General features: G+C 41.9%; 2 protein-coding genes across 2 annotated transcripts in view; both read right to left on the reverse strand.

Moving 5' to 3' along the window:
* Positions 1-2,700: 2,700 nt before the first annotated feature.
* LOC134438491 (complement C3-like) lies at positions 2,701-7,213 on the reverse strand. Its single transcript, XM_063188102.1, has 6 exons — positions 7,154-7,213; positions 6,110-6,178; positions 5,757-5,866; positions 4,518-4,601; positions 3,641-3,773; positions 2,701-2,855 (listed from the first exon to the last, which is right to left on the reverse strand). Exons 2-6 carry the CDS (start codon positions 6,175-6,177, stop codon positions 2,717-2,719), a joined length of 534 nt encoding a protein of 177 aa, XP_063044172.1. The 5' UTR covers position 6,178; positions 7,154-7,213; the 3' UTR covers positions 2,701-2,716.
* Positions 7,214-11,186: 3,973 nt separating this feature from the next.
* dennd1c (DENN domain containing 1C) overlaps positions 11,187-19,083 on the reverse strand; it is a 37,478-nt gene continuing 29,581 nt past the window's right edge. The window contains exons 17-24 of the mRNA XM_063209859.1: positions 18,689-18,729; positions 18,173-18,229; positions 17,924-17,962; positions 17,160-17,273; positions 14,847-14,920; positions 14,123-14,351; positions 12,299-13,349; positions 11,187-11,344 (exon numbers count right to left, since the gene is read on the reverse strand). Of these exons, the coding sequence (XP_063065929.1) occupies positions 11,187-11,344; positions 12,299-13,349; positions 14,123-14,351; positions 14,847-14,920; positions 17,160-17,273; positions 17,924-17,962; positions 18,173-18,229; positions 18,689-18,729 (1,763 nt within the window). The remainder of the gene's footprint in view (positions 11,345-12,298; positions 13,350-14,122; positions 14,352-14,846; positions 14,921-17,159; positions 17,274-17,923; positions 17,963-18,172; positions 18,230-18,688; positions 18,730-19,083) is intronic.

Here is a 19,083-nt window from a genome sequence, read left to right on the forward strand (position 1 = left end):
GAATTTACAACATTTCCCATCCAATCTAAACAACATTTTGTTTCAGAAAAGATCCTCAAGAGTGTACTATTCAATTGACAACATGACAAAGCGATTTGACTAGCTTGTCCATACACGGACCACACTATGACACAATGACTAACCATTCTGCTGGCACTGATACGTTCATCGACACAAAAACTTGGGTTTTGAGCAAGAGACTTGGTTTTGCAGGTCATCCACGATGTTTTGCCATTTGTGAAAGCTGTTTTGAGAATGAATATTATGTTTTGCAAATTGCGAGAGAGATTCAAGAAATGTACAAAACCAATTGAGAAATACTGTAAGTACTGTTATTAATTGTGCCATTATTATGTATCAGAGAGAGAAAACATAGCTACCTACGCACAAATGCTTAACAAAATGAATCACAATAGTATACATATAGATGATCAAAAATGTCAAAATGCCAAATTCAAAGCCCATGCAATCATGGTCTATTGGTCATGGATTTTAGCCTAGGCAAAGCCGACTTTTGACTCCGTCAAACATCTTTGAGTGGAGTACATAGGATGCCGTCGCCAGGCCTCATGGATTTGGGTCTCAGCCTTTGAATCCTCAATGTAAAGGATAATGGAAGATGACGATAGGGGACTGTAGCCCATATTGTACTGCAGGGACAGGCAATGATTTTGGCCCAAAGGGCCACACTGGGTTTTGAATACTGGCCACAGGCTAGGGCCATTAAATGGAATGGGACCCACATATCTACTGGATCAGCTGTATGCACCAACCAGGTCACTAGGGTCAACGGAGAAGAATTTGCTGCTGATTCAAAAAGTCAAAACAAAGTGTGGAGAGGCAGCCTTTAGCTTCTATGCTTCAAAGCTTTGGAACCAGCTTCCAGATGATGTAAAAAATGCACCCACTATTGATCATTTTAAATCTAGACTCAAGACAAAGCTGTTCTCAGATGCTTTCCCCTAGCTTAAATTACATATCATTCTTTTTTATTATTATTATTTTTAATTTTATGTTTATTTAATTTGTTTTATTTTATTTTATGACTTCATCTTAATGTTTTAAATGTTAAATGTTTTTTTGACTCTAATTCATTTCCTTCTTTCTTCCCTGTTTCCTTTCATTTACATTTGTTAACTTTGTGAAGCACATTGAGCTGCACCTGTGTATGAAATGCGCTAGGCCTATATAAATAACCTTGCCTTGCCTTGCCTTGCCTAGGACCAGATGTCACAGGCAACTTACCTGTATCATTAATAACAAATGATATACGTTGACATGATTTTAATACACTGACATAACTTGTTGGCTATTTAATTCCTGCAAACTGTGATAAAATGTATTGAGATGAATACATACATACATGGGTAATCTCAAAACCACAAGGCCCTTGTTTTGGGTGGCCATTTTAAGAATTTGGGTGAACGTATCACTTTGTAACCTATAAAATGGCTCAGTGGGCTGCATGTGGCCCCCGGGCCTTATAGTCTGCCTACCTCTGCCCTACTGCCTACTTAATGTAGCCAAACTAATTCACTTTGGGTGAAAGTATAAAACGCAAAGCAAGGCTGTTGACAAAAGATGTATCTAAAAAAGATGTGTCTTACAAAGCACCGTGAGTTGCAGGTTGCAAAAGTCACCCTGTCATGATGTTGCCTTTCCTTTCCAAGAGCCATTGCACCACCAGAGAAGATGCCTGACAGGCTGATAAGAACTCTCACTGTCTCATCCTCCCCCTTCTCTCTCAGTTGTCAGTCAGGGCCCCCGTACAATAACTCCTGGCCAGGGGGGTTGAGCGGGGTATTTGCTCTATAGGGCCCAGGCCCCACCTGTATTGGTGATGAGGGCCCTATTTTTTTTTTAACAATGGTAGGACATATGGGATGGCCAGTGTCTTGTTGTCTTGTCTTGCGTGTAATTGTTCTGTTACTGCTCTTGGCCCTTGGGATGAACTTGAACATTTTCTAACTGCGGCATGATGCATTTTTAGCTTATTATATATTCACAACCAAAAATATCGATTGATGTGTTTTGCCATTATATGTGCCCCCTGAAAAACTCTCTCTGGAAAGGCGTTATATGTCAATGCAGTCCATTTACCATTTTTAGTCCAGTGCCACATATTCCAAATGACCTGGTCATTTACAATCTGTGGCACTGGATAATTCACTTCTGAATCCAGGTTGCCCATCATTGTATGTCATTTCTTGAATTCATGCAATGGGTAAATGTGATACTAGGGCTACTGACAGTATTGGTCAGGCCCAGGACAAAGTCACCTGAAGGGTCCACTCACCCAATACATAGGCCTACAATGTCATGAGGACCAAGTTCTGGGCCCCTTCTCTCCCTGGGCCCAGATAACTGCCCCCCCCCCCCCTCCAACTCCCTGTTGTCATCCCTGTTTGACTGACGCACCAACAAACACACAGAGTGGACACTTGGGTGTTTTGCTCATGTTTATTTTTATTTTATTTTTAATATCATTATCCCATGACACATCACAAATATTGTCAAATTTGTATTAAAGTGTGGGCCGGGAGTGAATTCCTTTGTGTGTGTGTGTGTGTGTGTGTGTGTGTGTGTGTGTGTGTGTGTGTGTGTGTGCGTGTGTGCGTGTGTGTGTGTGTGTGTGTGTGTGTGTGTGTGTGTGTGTGTGTGTGTGTGTGTGCGTGTGTGTGCGTATGCGTGTGCGTGTGTGTGTGTGTGTGTGTGTTTAGCTCTTGCATCCAAAGCTCATGTCATTGCGGAACTGCTCCAGGTTGTCGTATTGGTTCTTGTAGGCATCACTCTGGCCCTGGACATCTGTAGGCCAATACTGCAGCCAGGTATGCTCATCAAACATGTAGTAGTACCTAGAGAGAGAGAGAGAGAGAGAGAGAGAGAGAGAGAGAGAGAGAGAGAGAGACAGAGACAGAGACAGAGACAGAGACAGAGAGAGAGGAGGGGGGGGGTTGACACTTGCTGAACCATCTGTAGGACAATACTGCAGCCAACTTGGGGCATCATTGGGGGCTGCTGCTCCCTTGCACACGTGAAGCATAAATGCAAATTCGTTGTGTGCAGTGTGCAGTGAACACTTGTGTGCTGTGGAGTGCTGTGTTGCAATGACAGTGGGAGTTGCAGTTTCCCAGTTGGGCTTTCACTTTCAGACAGAGAGAGAGGTTGCTGACTTGTCAGTGATGAGATAGTTGGTACCACACACACACACACACACACACACGCACGCACGCACGCACGCACGCACACAGGCAGGCAGGCAGGCAGGCAGGCAGGCAGGCAGGCAGGCAGGCACGCACACACACACACACACACACACACACACACACACACACACACACACACACACACACACACACACCATATATTTTGTAATTGTATTTTGTATTATATATTTTAAAATGTGTGTGTATTTTCGACTCTCTTTTTTTTACAATTGTATGCAAAAACTGTGTATTTTTAGTATTTTTCACTTTGTTTTTTTTAAGGAACATCAAACCTGTCAAGGGACAAAAGACGGAAATTAGCCTCTTGGCTACAATCTTGTATATTTAGCATTTTTGTTTAAATGCTGGCAATATATGCTGTCCCTTTCTTAAATAAATAAACGTATAAACTTGTAAACCATCTTGATACTCACTTCCCGGCTACCTGCTTGATGCTGCTGGCTTGACCCATGATCAGGTAGTTGTTGCCCGGCTTCAGGCCCAGCTGGCTCTTGCACGACGGTACGGAGATGAAGATTCGCTCCTGATCCATGGGGTCGTCAGCTCCTGAAATACACAGAAGACATTAGATGTTAGAGTTTGTGTGTGTGTGTGTGTGTGTGTGTGTGTGTGTGTGTGTGTGTGTGTGTGTGTGTGTGTGTGTGTGTGTGTGTGTGTGTGTGTGTGTGTGTGTGTGTGCAGGGAAGCCGACAGAGGGCAGAGGGGTCAGTTGTCCCAGATCCAGAGAGAGGGGCCCCAGACTTGGTCATTACATTGTGTGTATCGAGAGCCGGGCCTTTCAGATGATTTTGTGCCGGGGGCCCAGGCAATGCTGTCATCGGCCCTGTGTGCGCGCGTGTGTGTGTGTATGTGTGTGTGTGTGTGTGTGTGTGTGTGTGTGTGTGTGTGTGTGTGCACGTGCGCGCGCGTGTGTATGCACAACGGTGTAGAGATGAAGATACAATCTTCATCCATTCGATTGCATCTAAGGTACAGACATTAGTTATTAGATTTGAGTGTGTGTGTGTCCGTGTGAGTGTGTGTACAGTATGTGTGTTTGTGTGTGAGTAAAGCAGCGTTATTGTGTTTAAAGACTTCTAGCATGTTGATGTCATAGGTGCCTGTGCTCAGTGTGTGTGTGTGTGTGTGTGTGTGTGTGTGTGTGTGTGTGTGTGTGTGTGTGTGTGTGTGTGTGTGTGTGTGTGTGTGTTTGTGTGTGTGTGTTTGTGTGTGTGTGTGTGTGTGTGTGTGTGTGTGTGTGTGTGTGTGTGTGTGTGTGTGTGTGTGTGTGTGTGTGTGTGTGTGTGTTACCGTATTTGAAAACTTCCAGCATGCTGATGTTATAGGCGTCTGTAGTCAGTGAAGACTCCATATTCTCCACTGTCACCTCGAAAACTAACAAACACATACAGTACACACACTTGTTAACATACAGTGCAATGAAACAACAACAACAGTAATAATAAACATGTACAGTACAAACATACACTATAATATAAATACAAAGTATGAATACAGACACACACATCTCACTAGCAATATTTATATTTAAAACAACAGCAAGAACAGCAGCAGCAGCAACAACAATAAAAAATAAAACATACTGGACAAACCTGTTAACATAGAGCATAACATTTATATTCATAGTAATAATAATAGACAAATTTTTTATAATGTAATGTAATTTATATATTTTTTATATATTTCAACAACAACAATGCTAGTGCCTTTGAAAAAGGGCTTACAAAAAGACTTTTAAAAGCACAGGAGAGTCTGATTTTTCACATGAGTTATTGTTATTGTTATGATCAATAATAATAAACCAAAATGTCTTCCACTCTCTTTCAATGTCTTCCTTTGTATCTCACTGTGTCCTCCTGTCTCCCTCTGTCCCTCTCTCTCTCAACTCTCCCTCCGCCCCATCGTCTCTCTCCCAACACTCTCCCTCTGTCTGTCTCTCAGACACACAGAGACCCAGACCGACAGACAGACAGACAGACAGACAGACAGACACAGACACACACACACACACACACACACACACACACACACACACACACACACACACACACACACACACACACACACACACACACACACACACACACACACACAACACTCCTCTTACTAAATGTGGTAGAGCAATGGTTCTCAACCTTTTTTTTTAATAAACGCACCTTGGACCTTATCATAAGAATCTCATCAACCCCCCTGACCTCATCATTTGCCTGCTAACGTCCCACTTAGTATTAAAAAAATAAAATTGACTAATGCCCCCCAATAGCAACTAAGCACCGCCCTCTCTCAGCTGTGTCCTTCTCAATGCCCCCCTCAGGCACCCAAACACCCCCTGGTGGGCTGTAGAGCCCCCGTTGAGAAAGACTGTGGTAGAGGCATTGCATGCTGCATATAGAGTTNGGCATCCTCAGAGTCTTAACTCCTGACTAACTCTCTCTCTCTCTCTCTCTCTCTCTCTCTCTCTCTCTCTCTCTCTCTCTCTCTCTCTCTCTCTCTCTCTCTCTCTCTCATACACACTCCTCTCACTCTTACCAAATTTGGTGGAGGCATGGCAGGCTGTGTGGGTGAGTTCGGCCAGCGTCTTCACTCCTGTCTTCTGAGGGCTGCACTTGTCTGGACATTGGACTTGGGCTCCGGCATCACTGTAGAAACACACACGCGCACACACTCACACACACACACACACACACACACACACACACACACACACACACACACACACACACACACACACACACACACACACACACACACACACACACACACACACACACACACACACACACACACACACACACAACATTAATTTATGCTTAGCAGACATTTTATCCAAGGGGAAAAAAATTAAATGAAAAAAAAAACCACACACACACACACACACTTACGCATGGTGTGAAAAGACCACAAGACAGAGGACCAGGCAGGCCGGCCAACACAGTTGAACTTGCTTCATCCTAAATTACACAAGAAAATACATTTATATATACATTAATACATATTTGTATTACAATTGAGCTCTCTGCATCCTAAATTAAACAATAATATACATAATAAATGATGATGAAGCTGACTTCTCTGCATTCTAGGATATTATTTTTTATTTATATAATGGTTGAGCTCTCTGTATCCTTGCTGGACTTACACTCTCTTGTACTCTGCTGCCAGTTATATGTGAACACAGATGTAATAATAATAATAATAATAATAATAATAATAATAATAGTAATAGTAATAATAATAATAATAATAATAATAATAATAATAATAATAATACAATATTATTATTATGAATATCAGTTCATATCCATTCATAATAATTACTAATTAAATAAGAATTAAATAAGCAATCTAGAATGAATATCCCATCTGTAAACTGAACAATTGTAAAACAATCATAAAAAACAAAAAAGCATCATAATTTATCACAGACTGCTACAAGTATTTATTGTCAGGGAAAAGTACTTTGTGTTATGTTTCCGCTGACCTCAATATGCGGTTATCTCTGAAGAGATGCCATGTTTAGTGTAGTTGAAATGCGAAAATAATACTATTACTAGAAATGCAGACCTCCGCCAAGAAATTCTTTAATAGAACATTTGACTATGTTACACACTAATATGCCTTGTTTTGTGGCGTTGGACAGTAATGTCAAAATTTGCCCTATACCACAATGGTGAATAATAATAATTTTTAAAAATTCCTGGATTCGGATCGTGATCCAGATCACCGCCAAAATTGAATAACTGCATAACTTTTTGAGTTATCCTGCAGACAAACAAACCAATGCAACAGAAAATATGCCCTCCTTGGTGGAGGCAAAAATAAATACATTAAAAAAACATAGCAGGCAAAACACATCAAAAGCATCACAATATACATATTATTACTTAATTTGTCAGAAAAATATTTAGTGATGCATTCCCACTTACCTTGAGCTATGGATCGTCCTCAGCTATAACACGGTACTTTGATAAGGCAGGCCGTTGCGGTTCTGAGAGTGTCTATGCCAGTAAGAGTGTAGGCTATATAGATCGTTTTAGAAGGTGCGCTTTGAGTGGTGCGTTGTGTTGTGCAACCACGATGAGAGCTCAGAAAATGCGAATGACTTTTGAACTTTATTTTTTCCCCTCCCTGCCATCTGGCCATTGCTCAAGAGAAGAACACCTTCTGTCCTTCTGCATCTCCTTCCTGCACCAGTCCTCTGTGGTGTATTGTGAACCAAAGTAAAAGTTAACGTCCATACACTGAAACATAGCCCATACAGTATGTAGCATAGTATTCATGTAAACACATTTCATTACAATGAGCCAAAGTGAAATAGCCAAGAAGTATGTCAGTGTAGGCCTACATTATTTCTCATTTGTATTATTGACAGAGGCGAGTTTCCTGCAGCACATGGCCCTTCATTTAATATTTCTGCATATTCATTCTATATTTTAACCCCAATGTGGCAGTTAGACCAAAACAATTGCCTAACCCTGGTGTGCTGTAGGCCTATATATGTTTTGCATGACTTTGATCCCGGGATGCTTTCAGCATACTGTAGAATAGATCATGCAGGATGAGATCTGCTCGCACCCCATGGTATAGCAGAATGGCGCTATCGTGCCGAAAATCGAGTCCCTACCAGAACACGAGTGCCCTCATTGAAACCAATGGAAACCAGTGAACAATTTTTCAGATATTTTTTTACCCATTTTTGCATTCAAATCCGACACAATTTAAGATGGAAAGCCTATCAATAAAGCATCTGCATTCCTTCTGGAAGTAGCCTAGGGCCTACCACAAAGAGCTGGTTACAATTTCAGTAGGCCTATATTTCCATAAAATAGGCCTAATCGAAGAATTGTCATAACAAATGTTACGGTTTCATAGGCTAGGCCTAGCTCATAATAAGTGGAAGACGAGTAATGTTTCATAACATAAGCATATGTTTAGTTCATTAATTATGTAGTTAATTCTGCAAAAATAAGTATCATTTTCTGTCAATAAATGTCATTGGTTTCAATGAGGGCACTCGAAGGAGATGTGCAATTCAAGAAGCCTTTGCACTTGACAGGTGACTGAGCATGAGGGATTAAATCAACTAAAGGCGAGAGCAGGTAAAATAGCTATCAATCACTCCATCCATTGGCTCCCCATTGTTTTAAAGATAACATTTGTGAAATGTTTGGTGAAATATTTCAAAAGAATAAAATGATGATCGTTTTGTCAGCGGTGTTGTTCTTGATCTGCTAAAGAGGGATGACAGTCAGCAAAAGGCAGTTGTGAGATGGAAGACAAAAAAAACGTATGTTATTCGCACAAAGTCAAGTCCATTTTAAGAAGGCATTGCTGCTATTTTTTAATAATTGTTTTTCTGTTCTTCACTAATGACAAGAGTAGAAAGCAGAAGGGTGTGCTCTGTGTGCCCTTACGCAATAGCCCTTGCTCAGCTTGGATGACTTGCATGTACCTGCACGAACATAACGACTACAACATTACAGTACACTTAGCTGACGCTTTTATCCAAAGAAACGTTTCAGTTATTTACAGTCATTACAGGGTATTGGTTACAGTTATTAGAGGGTATTGGTTGCGGTTGCGGTGTCTTGCTCAAGGGCACTTCAGCCATGGATGGGAAAGGTGAGGGTGGGATTCAAACCTGCAACCCTCTTATCTTAAGACCACTTGCCTAATCATCAGGGCACGGCCCCATAACATAACAGAAAAAACACCATGTGGTATGAATGATGATAAAGAGTTGTTCAGTAATCATACACACTATCAAGAATAACAAAGAAAATCATTACCATTATTATTGGGCTGTAATATTTTCAAACGTTTCAACAAAATGGGGTGGGGGGTGGGGCAGGGGCATTGGTATGCTTATGATGAGGCCAGTGGGCATTTCTTCAAAGGTTGAGAACCACTGGTATTGATGGATAGTAGACTAGGACTGCTAGTGAAATAGAGGTGGAACAATTGGAAACCTTTGTGCATGAGAGGTGAGGTAGCAGGAAGAATTAAATCTCTAAGGCGACCACCGGCGCCCAAACTACGTTTAAAAAGTAATACGTATCAAGTCACAAAAATCAAATATCAAGTCACAAAAGTAACAATAAGTAAAATCAATAAAAATGCTTACGAAGACAATTACATTTCTAAGAACCATTTAATGAAGTTTATGGCCTCTCAAAGAAAATACATCCATGCTCATGATGTTAAATACTGTAGCTTCCAGAATATTTATTTTATCAATAATACAGGAAATAAAAAGACAGTTAAGTTTCGGCACAGTCATACTGTATCTCACAATTTTACGTTTAAAGTTTAAGAAACTATCAAGACTGTAGTCATCACACATCAGTCAAAAATCTGCTCTGTAAATGTCTTCATGCAAAAAACTTTGGGCAATGGGTGTCACAGAAAAACGTATAAAAAACATATTAACTAAAGTCTTTGTTTACTGATTTTATCATTTATTTGTGTATTATTTCCTGATGTTTGGCATTTTAAATTAATTCCACTTACTAAATAATGATGCCATAAAAGCCCTTTGATAGATAGATAGATAGATAGATAGATAGATAGATAGATAGATAGATAGATAGATAGATAGATAGATAGATAGATAGATAGATAGATAGATAGATAGATAGATAGATAGATAGATAGATAGATAGATAGATAATCACTTACTACAGTTTTGAAGGTAAAAAAAACAAGATTGCAACAGCAACATTAGCAAATGCATTCACATGAAAAAGGCATCATAAAATAATAATATATAGGCCTAATTTTTTCCATTACTTGGAATTTGATGTCTAGGCTAACTGTCAGTTCATCATACCTGTACAACCGACACATCTTCTTCAGAGGCTGAAGAAGTTTGCTGGTTTTGCTTGGGTATGACCTCTAGTGGCCACACAGTTATTGTCCACAAACCAAGCAAGGGACACTAATAATACTGATATCCACTTGAATGAGGTCACCTGCTGGTGACTATGAATCTCTATATCAGTCCGCCGGTTGGTCAGTTAGACACCATTTTTTCAAGTGCTCAGACCTGACATAGGTCTGTTGATGTTGTTTTTAAATGTTCATTCTATGAAGGGGAAGAAATGGTCAGAGAAAGAAAAATGGTCCTACAAAAAAGGTCCATCATCAGATCACAAATGCTCTGTTGGCCTTGTGAGTGTCTGTAATCTTGTTCTTCACAGTAAAAGTCATTCGTTCAGTTTCAATGTTCTGAAGTAATCCAATTAGGCCTACAGTTTGAATTCCAGGGGTATCCGTCTTATTACATCGGGCACTAAACCTGCCCATTTCAACATTTGTCATGCTCCCACAGCATTTCTGGTCTGCTAGTTTCGGTTTGGCTGCCCATAACCCTTCTGAATAATTTAGCACTGGCAACTGCTACCTAAATAGTAATGGCGCCGCCCTTGTAAGCGTGGATTGTAAAGTAGATACTATGTTGTCAAATTGAGTCTCAGTAGCCTCCAAAAACAAAGAAAGGGGTTTGGGAAGACGAGCATATTCCCACTGCCCATAAAAAACAAAACCCCACAAATCAGGAGGCTCTCAAACCCAATCCATGTCAGCTGAGCAGGACAAAACGGAAATTAGAAAGTAAAAGTCTCGCTGTGCATTCCTACTGCATTGTGATTTCACTAAGTAGGCCCATCTACCTAAATGTTAGCTGTATGCCTTGGCCGTAGCTCAAACGGCTAAGACACTGTGCTAGTATGCCAGGGTCCTGGGTTCGATACCCGCCCGAGGTCATTTCCCGATCCTTCCCCTCTCTCTGCCACCCATTTCCTGTCACACTCTCGAGGTGTCCTGTACAATTAAAGAATTGAAAGGGCAACAAATACAAAGTATCTTAAAAAAAGACTCAAGTCGGCTGACTGACGGAATCAATTGTGTGGGGCAAAAACATGGCAGGATGTGTCCGGGCCGGCCTTTGGCCAATCAGTTTCAATGTTCAAACCTCTTCTTAAGCTCGGACACCTTTACAGGAGCAGGAGCCTCCTCCGCGGAATCTGGTTCTGTGTTTTGGCTGGCTGACGGCAGGCCGATCCCGTTCCCCACATTCAACGATGGCGACGGTGTAGTAGCATTACCGGCAGCTGTGGCTGTGGTGGTAGAGAAGACGGTAGAGCAGAGCAGAGCAGAGAGAAAGCTTATAAATCCAATGGGGATATTAAGGTGTCCTGCAGCTGCATATGCATAATGTGGTACAGAATCGACAATGAAGTAAAGTTGTGGTGCGCACTTCCAAGACGCAGATGCAGGACAAAAATGGTCAAAACTATGAACAAAAAAAGATGAATGTCCGCACACTGCTCCCGATTAGCTCGAAAGGTTTCACTTGAAAAATAAAAAAGCAACGGGAGCAGTGTGCGGAAATTCATCTTTTTGCTCACAGAATCGACAATGCCTATTACACAATGCACAGATTTACAGGCACACATGTGAATCCTTAAAGGGACACTGTGCAGGAAATGGTCAAAAAAAGTACTGCAACTATGCTGCTCAATGAAACTGGGCTGCCTATTGCCAAATTTGATCTTTACATGGAAATTGAATAAGTATTAAACAAATATTTTCTAGTATGTTCCAAGCACAGTCATATTTGCAGCTAAAAAAGGCTATTTTTGGAAATTCAAAATGGCGGACCATGGAGAAGATCCCCCTTTTCATGTATGAAAAGTGCAATTTTTCCAGTCATAATGAATACTTAGAATTTGATGCTGGTGGTGGTAAGTATTCATGAAAAAGGTAACATTAGTGAATGGGCAGCATGAATTCTGGAAATAAAGAACTAAACATCTCACACAGTGTCCCTTTAACACATACACATGCTTACATGCATTGTACAGATCTATACTATCACACATACTGCACATGCTTACGTTGCAGGACATTGCAGGCGCTGCATCAGTCCATTATATCAAGTCACTCATGAACACACATAGGGTACCTTCATAAATGCACACTTTATGCTCTCTCTACCAAATCAAACAAAAACACTCATGTCCAACACTCATGTCATGCCAAATGTAATGTAATGTAAGTCAATGTCAAACCTGTGGTGGTAGTGGAGGAGTCCCAGGAGCTCTTCCTCGAGTTGTTATCCCAGGATCGGGTGCCGCCGCTGGGTTGCTGGACTTGCTGGACCTGCTGCTCTACCAGCCCCCGGACCTGTGGTCGAGATGTCTGGAGGTCACGCACTTGAAAACGGGCCGCTGCCGACATCACTCTGGGCGTATAGGAAGAGGAAGAGGATGAAGAGAAGGATGAAGAGGACAAGGAGGACGATGAGGGCTCACATTTGTCCTTGTCTTTGTCTTTGGTGTCCTTGTCTGCAGGAGTACTTTGAGCTAAGGCACTCCTCACGTTCTTCCCATTGGCGACTTTGTCTGATGTCTGCTCCAAGGCACTCTTGATTGATGATGGTGGAGTGTGCTCCCCTTTGGCATCCTCGTCCTTTGCTGCCGTTTCTTGACCTATTGTTGCGCTATTGTTGTCCTGGTCTATGGTAACTTTATGACTCAAGGAACTCTTAATTGTGGAAGGCGTCTTCTCTCCTTTGGGGTCCTTGTCCAAGGCTGCTTGTTGACCTGAAGTAGTCGTCCTCACTGGGGAGGTTATCTTCTCACCATTGCTGCTGGATGACTGGAGGAGGATGGTGCTGGTGCTGGTGTCATCTCCCTTTCCCCCTGGTTGGGCTTTGCTTCCCTGGGTAGAGTCTTGAGGCGAGGCCCCTGTTCCCCCTGTCTGGCCTGTGGTGCCCTGAGCTATTGTGTCACTTTTCTTCCCCATAGCATCGATTCTAATTTCCCTTACTTCGTCACTGACCGCCCCCCTCTCTGACTGTTGCTTGATTGGATCCACCTTACCAACAATCCCCTCCCCCTTAGCAACCAATTGTTGGGCTGACCCGTGTGATGGAAGGACACCTTTAAGGTTCTGTTTGTCATTGGCTGTTGTCGTCGACGTGGATTCTGATTGGTCAGCTGGGTTAGGCCCCTCCTCTTTCTCTTCCTGTTCCTCTAGTCCCTCCTCCCAGCTGAGCAGGCTGCCGCTCCTGTTGATTGATTGGTTGAGACTCTCCTGACTAGGCGTGGCCAAGGACGACTGGGAAGCAAAGCCAACAACGATAAACATTAGTTTTTGTACGTGTACACCTAATGCATTTAGTCATTTTTTCATTTTTAAACTCTAGTGTTACCTTAAAGGGACAGTTTGGTCAATTTCAACATGCAGTTGTAATGCTCACACTACCCTGGACTTGTCAGTGCCTGAGATTTTTTTTCTTCTCCTTCAGCCGTTTCCGAGACCCTGGTCATTGTAATGGGGGCAGCTCTTTGTTTACATTTCAAAAAAACATTTTTATTTATTCCCAAAAACATCCAAAAGGTTATAAAACATCAGCAGACAACTAGCAAACAGCAGTACCTTTTGGGAAAATATTTGGAGTTGGCCTATGTTTCATTTTTTAAAAATGTAAACAAACGCTGCCCCCATTAGAATTGCTCATATCTCGGAAAGGGCTGAGCCGAAAAATGTGGCATCACCAGGTACTGACAAGTCAAGGGTAGCGTGAGCAATACAACTGCATGTTGAAATTGACCAAACTGTCCCTTTAATAACTACTGTATCCATGCTATTGTTCTTTACAGACCCTTCCACCAGTCCACCTTTCAGGCAACCAAATCAATTGTCTCTACAAGGGCCTTTGGCGCCAGAGACCATTGGGGCTAAATAGCACACACACACACAGACAGAGACACAGACAGAGACACAGACACACAGACACACACACACACACACACACACACACACACACACACACACACACACACACACACACACAGATAAAGTTGAACCCTTTCTCACATATAACTCACCCGTGATATGAAGTCAGTGTCTGGTCCGAACAGGTCCAGTGAGCGTGTCCCGTACAGTAGGCCCCTCTCCCCACTGCTCTGGGCGCTCAGCGTGTCGAAGATCTCCCCGAGCAGGTCCATCTCCTCCGGGTCGGGCAGCAGCGGAGACTCCGGCTCCTCCTCCTCTTCTTCCTCGTCTTCCTCATGCTCCAGAGACAGGGAGAGCGCCTCTTCCTCTCCAACAGAGGAACTGCGGTGGGGAAATACAAGGAATACATAAATATACCGTACGTATATTAGTAGTTGTATCCTCTGGTAACCATATCCTCCTCTTTCTCCTCTTCTTCATGCTACATAGACAGCGAAAGACAAAGAGTGTCTCCAACTGCGGAACTGCAGTAGGGGAGCACAACAAATATGATGCCAGCCAGGTCTGCCGGTGGCAAATGGATCATTTGAACCAGGCCAGGGAGAAGGGGCAATTGAATTCACATATATTGTAGCCTATGCATTGAACGAGGGACCCTTGCAGGTGATCTAGCCCCAGGTCCAGCCAAAGGTGTCAGCGGACTTGTATATCAAGAGGGATCATTTTCGAATTGAGGACTAGTACTAGTATTAGCTTTGTACTTACATCCTGAATTGACTTATACTTGTACTTTATACACCTATGATACGACTGGATACTGATACTGCTGATACCAGCAGACATGGTCATTGATAGGGCTGTGATGCTCAAACTCACCCTTCCTCCCATGCCGGTCTGCTCCCATCGCCATGCTGGTCCGTATGTCTGCGATTGGGTCTACGCGGGCGAGACTTGAAAGGCACACACATCCAATATCAGTCAGGTACAAGCAATCTCAAGGAGATTTCAAAAGTCAGTTACCTAGATGTGGAGATTGGGGGTGCATTCCAATATGTAACCTTGCGTCCTCCACTTGTGCTTGCTGCCTCACGTTTTGCTGATGCCCCGCCTCCATGGAGAAAACAATTACGTTTCTCAGCTGCCAGCCCATCCACAACAACTTTTGGCGGACTATTCTTCATTCACCATTCAGTTTGCAAATCAGAAAAGGACTTTACAATTGAGCTTTTGTGAGATATTGAAATATAATGCTGTTGTCAGTGATGTCATCACAACGTATTACTTCCTGGTATGAGGCCACAAGCACAAGTGGAGGACGCAAGGTCGCATATTGGGTCTAGGCACCCTGGGTCTACTCAGGCATGCAATATCAGTCAATTACAAGTTATCTAATCGAGAACTCAATTATAGGTACATGCGGGTGAGACTTTGAAGGCACATATATATTATATACATACCCACACAAGCATACACACACGCACGCACGCACGCACACACGCACACACACACACACACACACACAGGCGCGGAGTGGCCATCGGGAGATCGGGGACTTGTCCCGGTGGGCCGCGGCCGCGAAATAATTTACAACGGCCGAATAGTTTTCTCAGCCGGCCCTAAAGTGTTCAGCCGTATTATAATCTCAACTGATCTGGCGTCGAAACCAATGCGAACTGGTTATTAATCAATCCTTGATTTTAAAGTTCTTGACTCAACAGTATATATACAGTTTACCCGACCGCAATACCTCAGTGACGGTGTCAAACAGTAAATTGGCCACACCCCTTCTCTACTGATAATGTTCATACACCGTAGATCGCGGAAGTTTACTAGATCTTAGTAACATAGTTTCGTTTTCAGTATTTCAAGAACCTGTGATATTTAGATTGGTTACCAAGGAACGGAAATATTAGTCAGTTGTGATTTATTTTCCGATTTCCACATGACTGTTACAGTTTACAGTCTGCCACTCCAGATTCTCTTGTTCTGTGGTTATTGACTAGGGTTACGAACATACTCCACCAAGTGGTAAGGAAGTGAACTGCAGCTAAGCAGGAAAACACGTTGTACATGTTTTGATGGCATTGGTTTGTTAGAACTAGAGGTATATCTCATTACAGTCGAAATAATGGTATATCAAACATACATTTATATATGGCACATTTAGGATGTAGCCTATGTAATGTCTGAAGAAATGGAACAAAATAATTACCACACAAGAAGATTCTGATGTGAGCAGTGCTGGGTGTGTAGCCTAAACTGTGGATTAAAATGTAATTGCAAGAAACAAAGACATTTGCTGCGACGAAGACAGCGTTTTAAGGTAGGCCTACACCGTTTAGTTATTAATTTTGTTGACTTATGGTTGTGCTTTGAAGTAGCTAGGTTTGGCTTATTTGCTGCATGGTGGGTTTATTGCACAATGTAGACAGACTTTTTGTAAACTATAGGCTACTATACTATATTTTGTAAGCCTACTCTTCTAAAAATCCCCACACTCAAAACTTTGTGCCCATGCTCATCCGTCTTCCTTAAACGATATTTCAATTTCAAACTGTCAAAATGACAGTGGAGTGCACATTTGCATGGAACAGTAGCGTGATGTAGCCTAACCTAGTAGGCCTATGAATGCTTTGGACTGTGATGATGGCTCCAGTGGTGTAGTCTACTTTTTGAAGTGGGTATACTGTATATTTGAGCATTTTTTTATGTGTACTGTATACATTTGTGCTATTGTAAATAATGGATCAATCCATTTTAAGTGGGTATACTGCAATCCCTGACATTTTGAAATGGGTGCGTATACCTGCGTTTTACATAGACTACACCACTGGCTGTGCATTTCATAAAGGTGTAGGCTAAATTCTCCAATTCAGGTTGATATTTTGACTACACTAATGTTCACATGTAGTACGACTGCAGATTTCGTGGCTTTTGTCTTTTTGGTTAGGAAACCATGTTGTTCGCTTTTTTTTGTTTGTTTGTTTTTTTGTTTTTTTTTTAAAGAGGGCCGCCAAGGGGAAAATTCTCCCGGTGGGAAAAGGTGGGCCACTCCGCCCCTGCACACACACACACACACACACACACACACACACACACACATTCAACGTTCAACAAGCATAAGCATGAGGCAGATGAATCAGAGCGGTGAATCAAAAGAGGAAGTGTGATTGTGATTGGTGCATTTACACGGCCGAAATGCTGTGTGATTGGTAGGCGGTTCTGCAAGCAATCTGATTGGGCGCGGCGGTGAGTCCCCGACACGGAGCCTCCTCTCTGCAGACGACACACATCACTCGAGCCCTGAAGGACACACACGTGCACGTGCACGTGCACATACACCCGCACGCACACACACACACACACACACACACACACACACACACACACACACACACACACACACACACACACACACACACACACACACACACACACACATGCACACACACACATGCACACACACACACACACACACACACACATACACGAGACCACGTACACACACACATATTGACATGCACACATGCATTGCACAAACAAAAGAGTATGAGAAAGAGAGAGTGAGAGAGAGACAGTGAGAAAGAGAAAGATTCAGAGGAAAAAGCAGAACGGGGAAATACACTCTCATAACCACACACACAATATTTTATGTCGGAAACCGCATCAGGTAGGTTTGGGCGCATGTGTGTCTGTATTTAGTAAAAAAAAAAGTCGAACTCTAGGGTGTAATTCTTGTAGTTTTACGTAATCTAATGTGACACATTTGGCATGACATGCTAACCGACTAGATTAAAACTACAAGAATTACACCCGAGAGTGCTGCTTTTTTTTTGTTTGTTTTACTAAATATGAACTTTGCTGTTTGCTCGCATCCGAAGACCTTGTAAGAAATAGTTGGGAGTTGGCGCACTTTCTAAAAAAAGACTGTAACGCATGTGTGTCTGACCTACCTTAGCAGAGAGGATATTCTTCAACTTATGGGCTTTGGCCTACAAATAAGCAAAGAAAGCCAGAAGAGAATGGTGTTGAATATTGCTGAATCTAATTCATTAGCATTCATAAGTGCGTTAGTTTCACTAACAGACGCACGAACAGAGTTATACACTGATTGATTCATCAATTGACTAATTGATTCCTGGTTGATTGATTGTTGTATTCTATATTCGATATGATATAAGCCTACAGGTTAGGACACTCACACTCTTGTATATGTGGGCTTTGGACTTCACTGTCAGAAGAAGGGCGCCGCCACCTTTCTGTGGACAGACACATGACACAAATACCATGATTACATTACATTAGATTACGTAATATTACATGAAGCACTGGACACTTATATCATTATATCTATAATATTATTAATATGTGTTTAAGTATATTGTTCTTATACAGGGCATGCGTACATAAATCTGGATATTTAACCATTAGCTATAATATATTTTTTTGTTTTTGTTTAATTGTATTTGCGATAAAAAAAATCTCACACTAAAATCAACACTAATTGGTGTGTTTCATTAAATATTATATATATATATAATGATTTGCCAAGGTACCTACAATTTATGACATGGAATTCTGTTGCACTGCATTGCAGAATAAATGTTATATAGGTTCAAAACGTATGTTCGCAAAATGTTTGAGTGGCAAGAATTCAAAAATGGTGGATAGGCCTTGCAACAAAGCTCTTCAACTGTCTCTCATTGAGAACTACTCACCTTTAGATTACCCACCCACTGCTGGTAGGACTTGTTGTTTGCTGAGGGGTAGATACATTACATTACATTACATTACATTACATAGCATTTAGTGGTGTGGATTGGCACTGCCCTCATGATCCGATTCGATCACGATTCGATTCGATACGATTCAATTCTACAATGCATTGCAATGCATTACATTTCTACTGAAGGCAAAGCAAATGTTTAATCAGTCATGATGAGGCAATACAAGTAGTCAGATACTGAGCAACAATTTATTGGCTGTATTCTGTATCAGTCTTTATCAGTCTTGCAATGTTTTGAAGTGCTTTTATTTAATTTAACATTAATTTGCTCCCGAAATATCCATGGAAGTAATTGAAACTTTAAAAAAAATGCCGGATCGTTTCTGG

Source organism: Engraulis encrasicolus, chromosome 1, assembly GCF_034702125.1.
Source record: "Engraulis encrasicolus isolate BLACKSEA-1 chromosome 1, IST_EnEncr_1.0, whole genome shotgun sequence".
Lineage (NCBI taxonomy): Eukaryota > Metazoa > Chordata > Actinopteri > Clupeiformes > Engraulidae > Engraulis > Engraulis encrasicolus.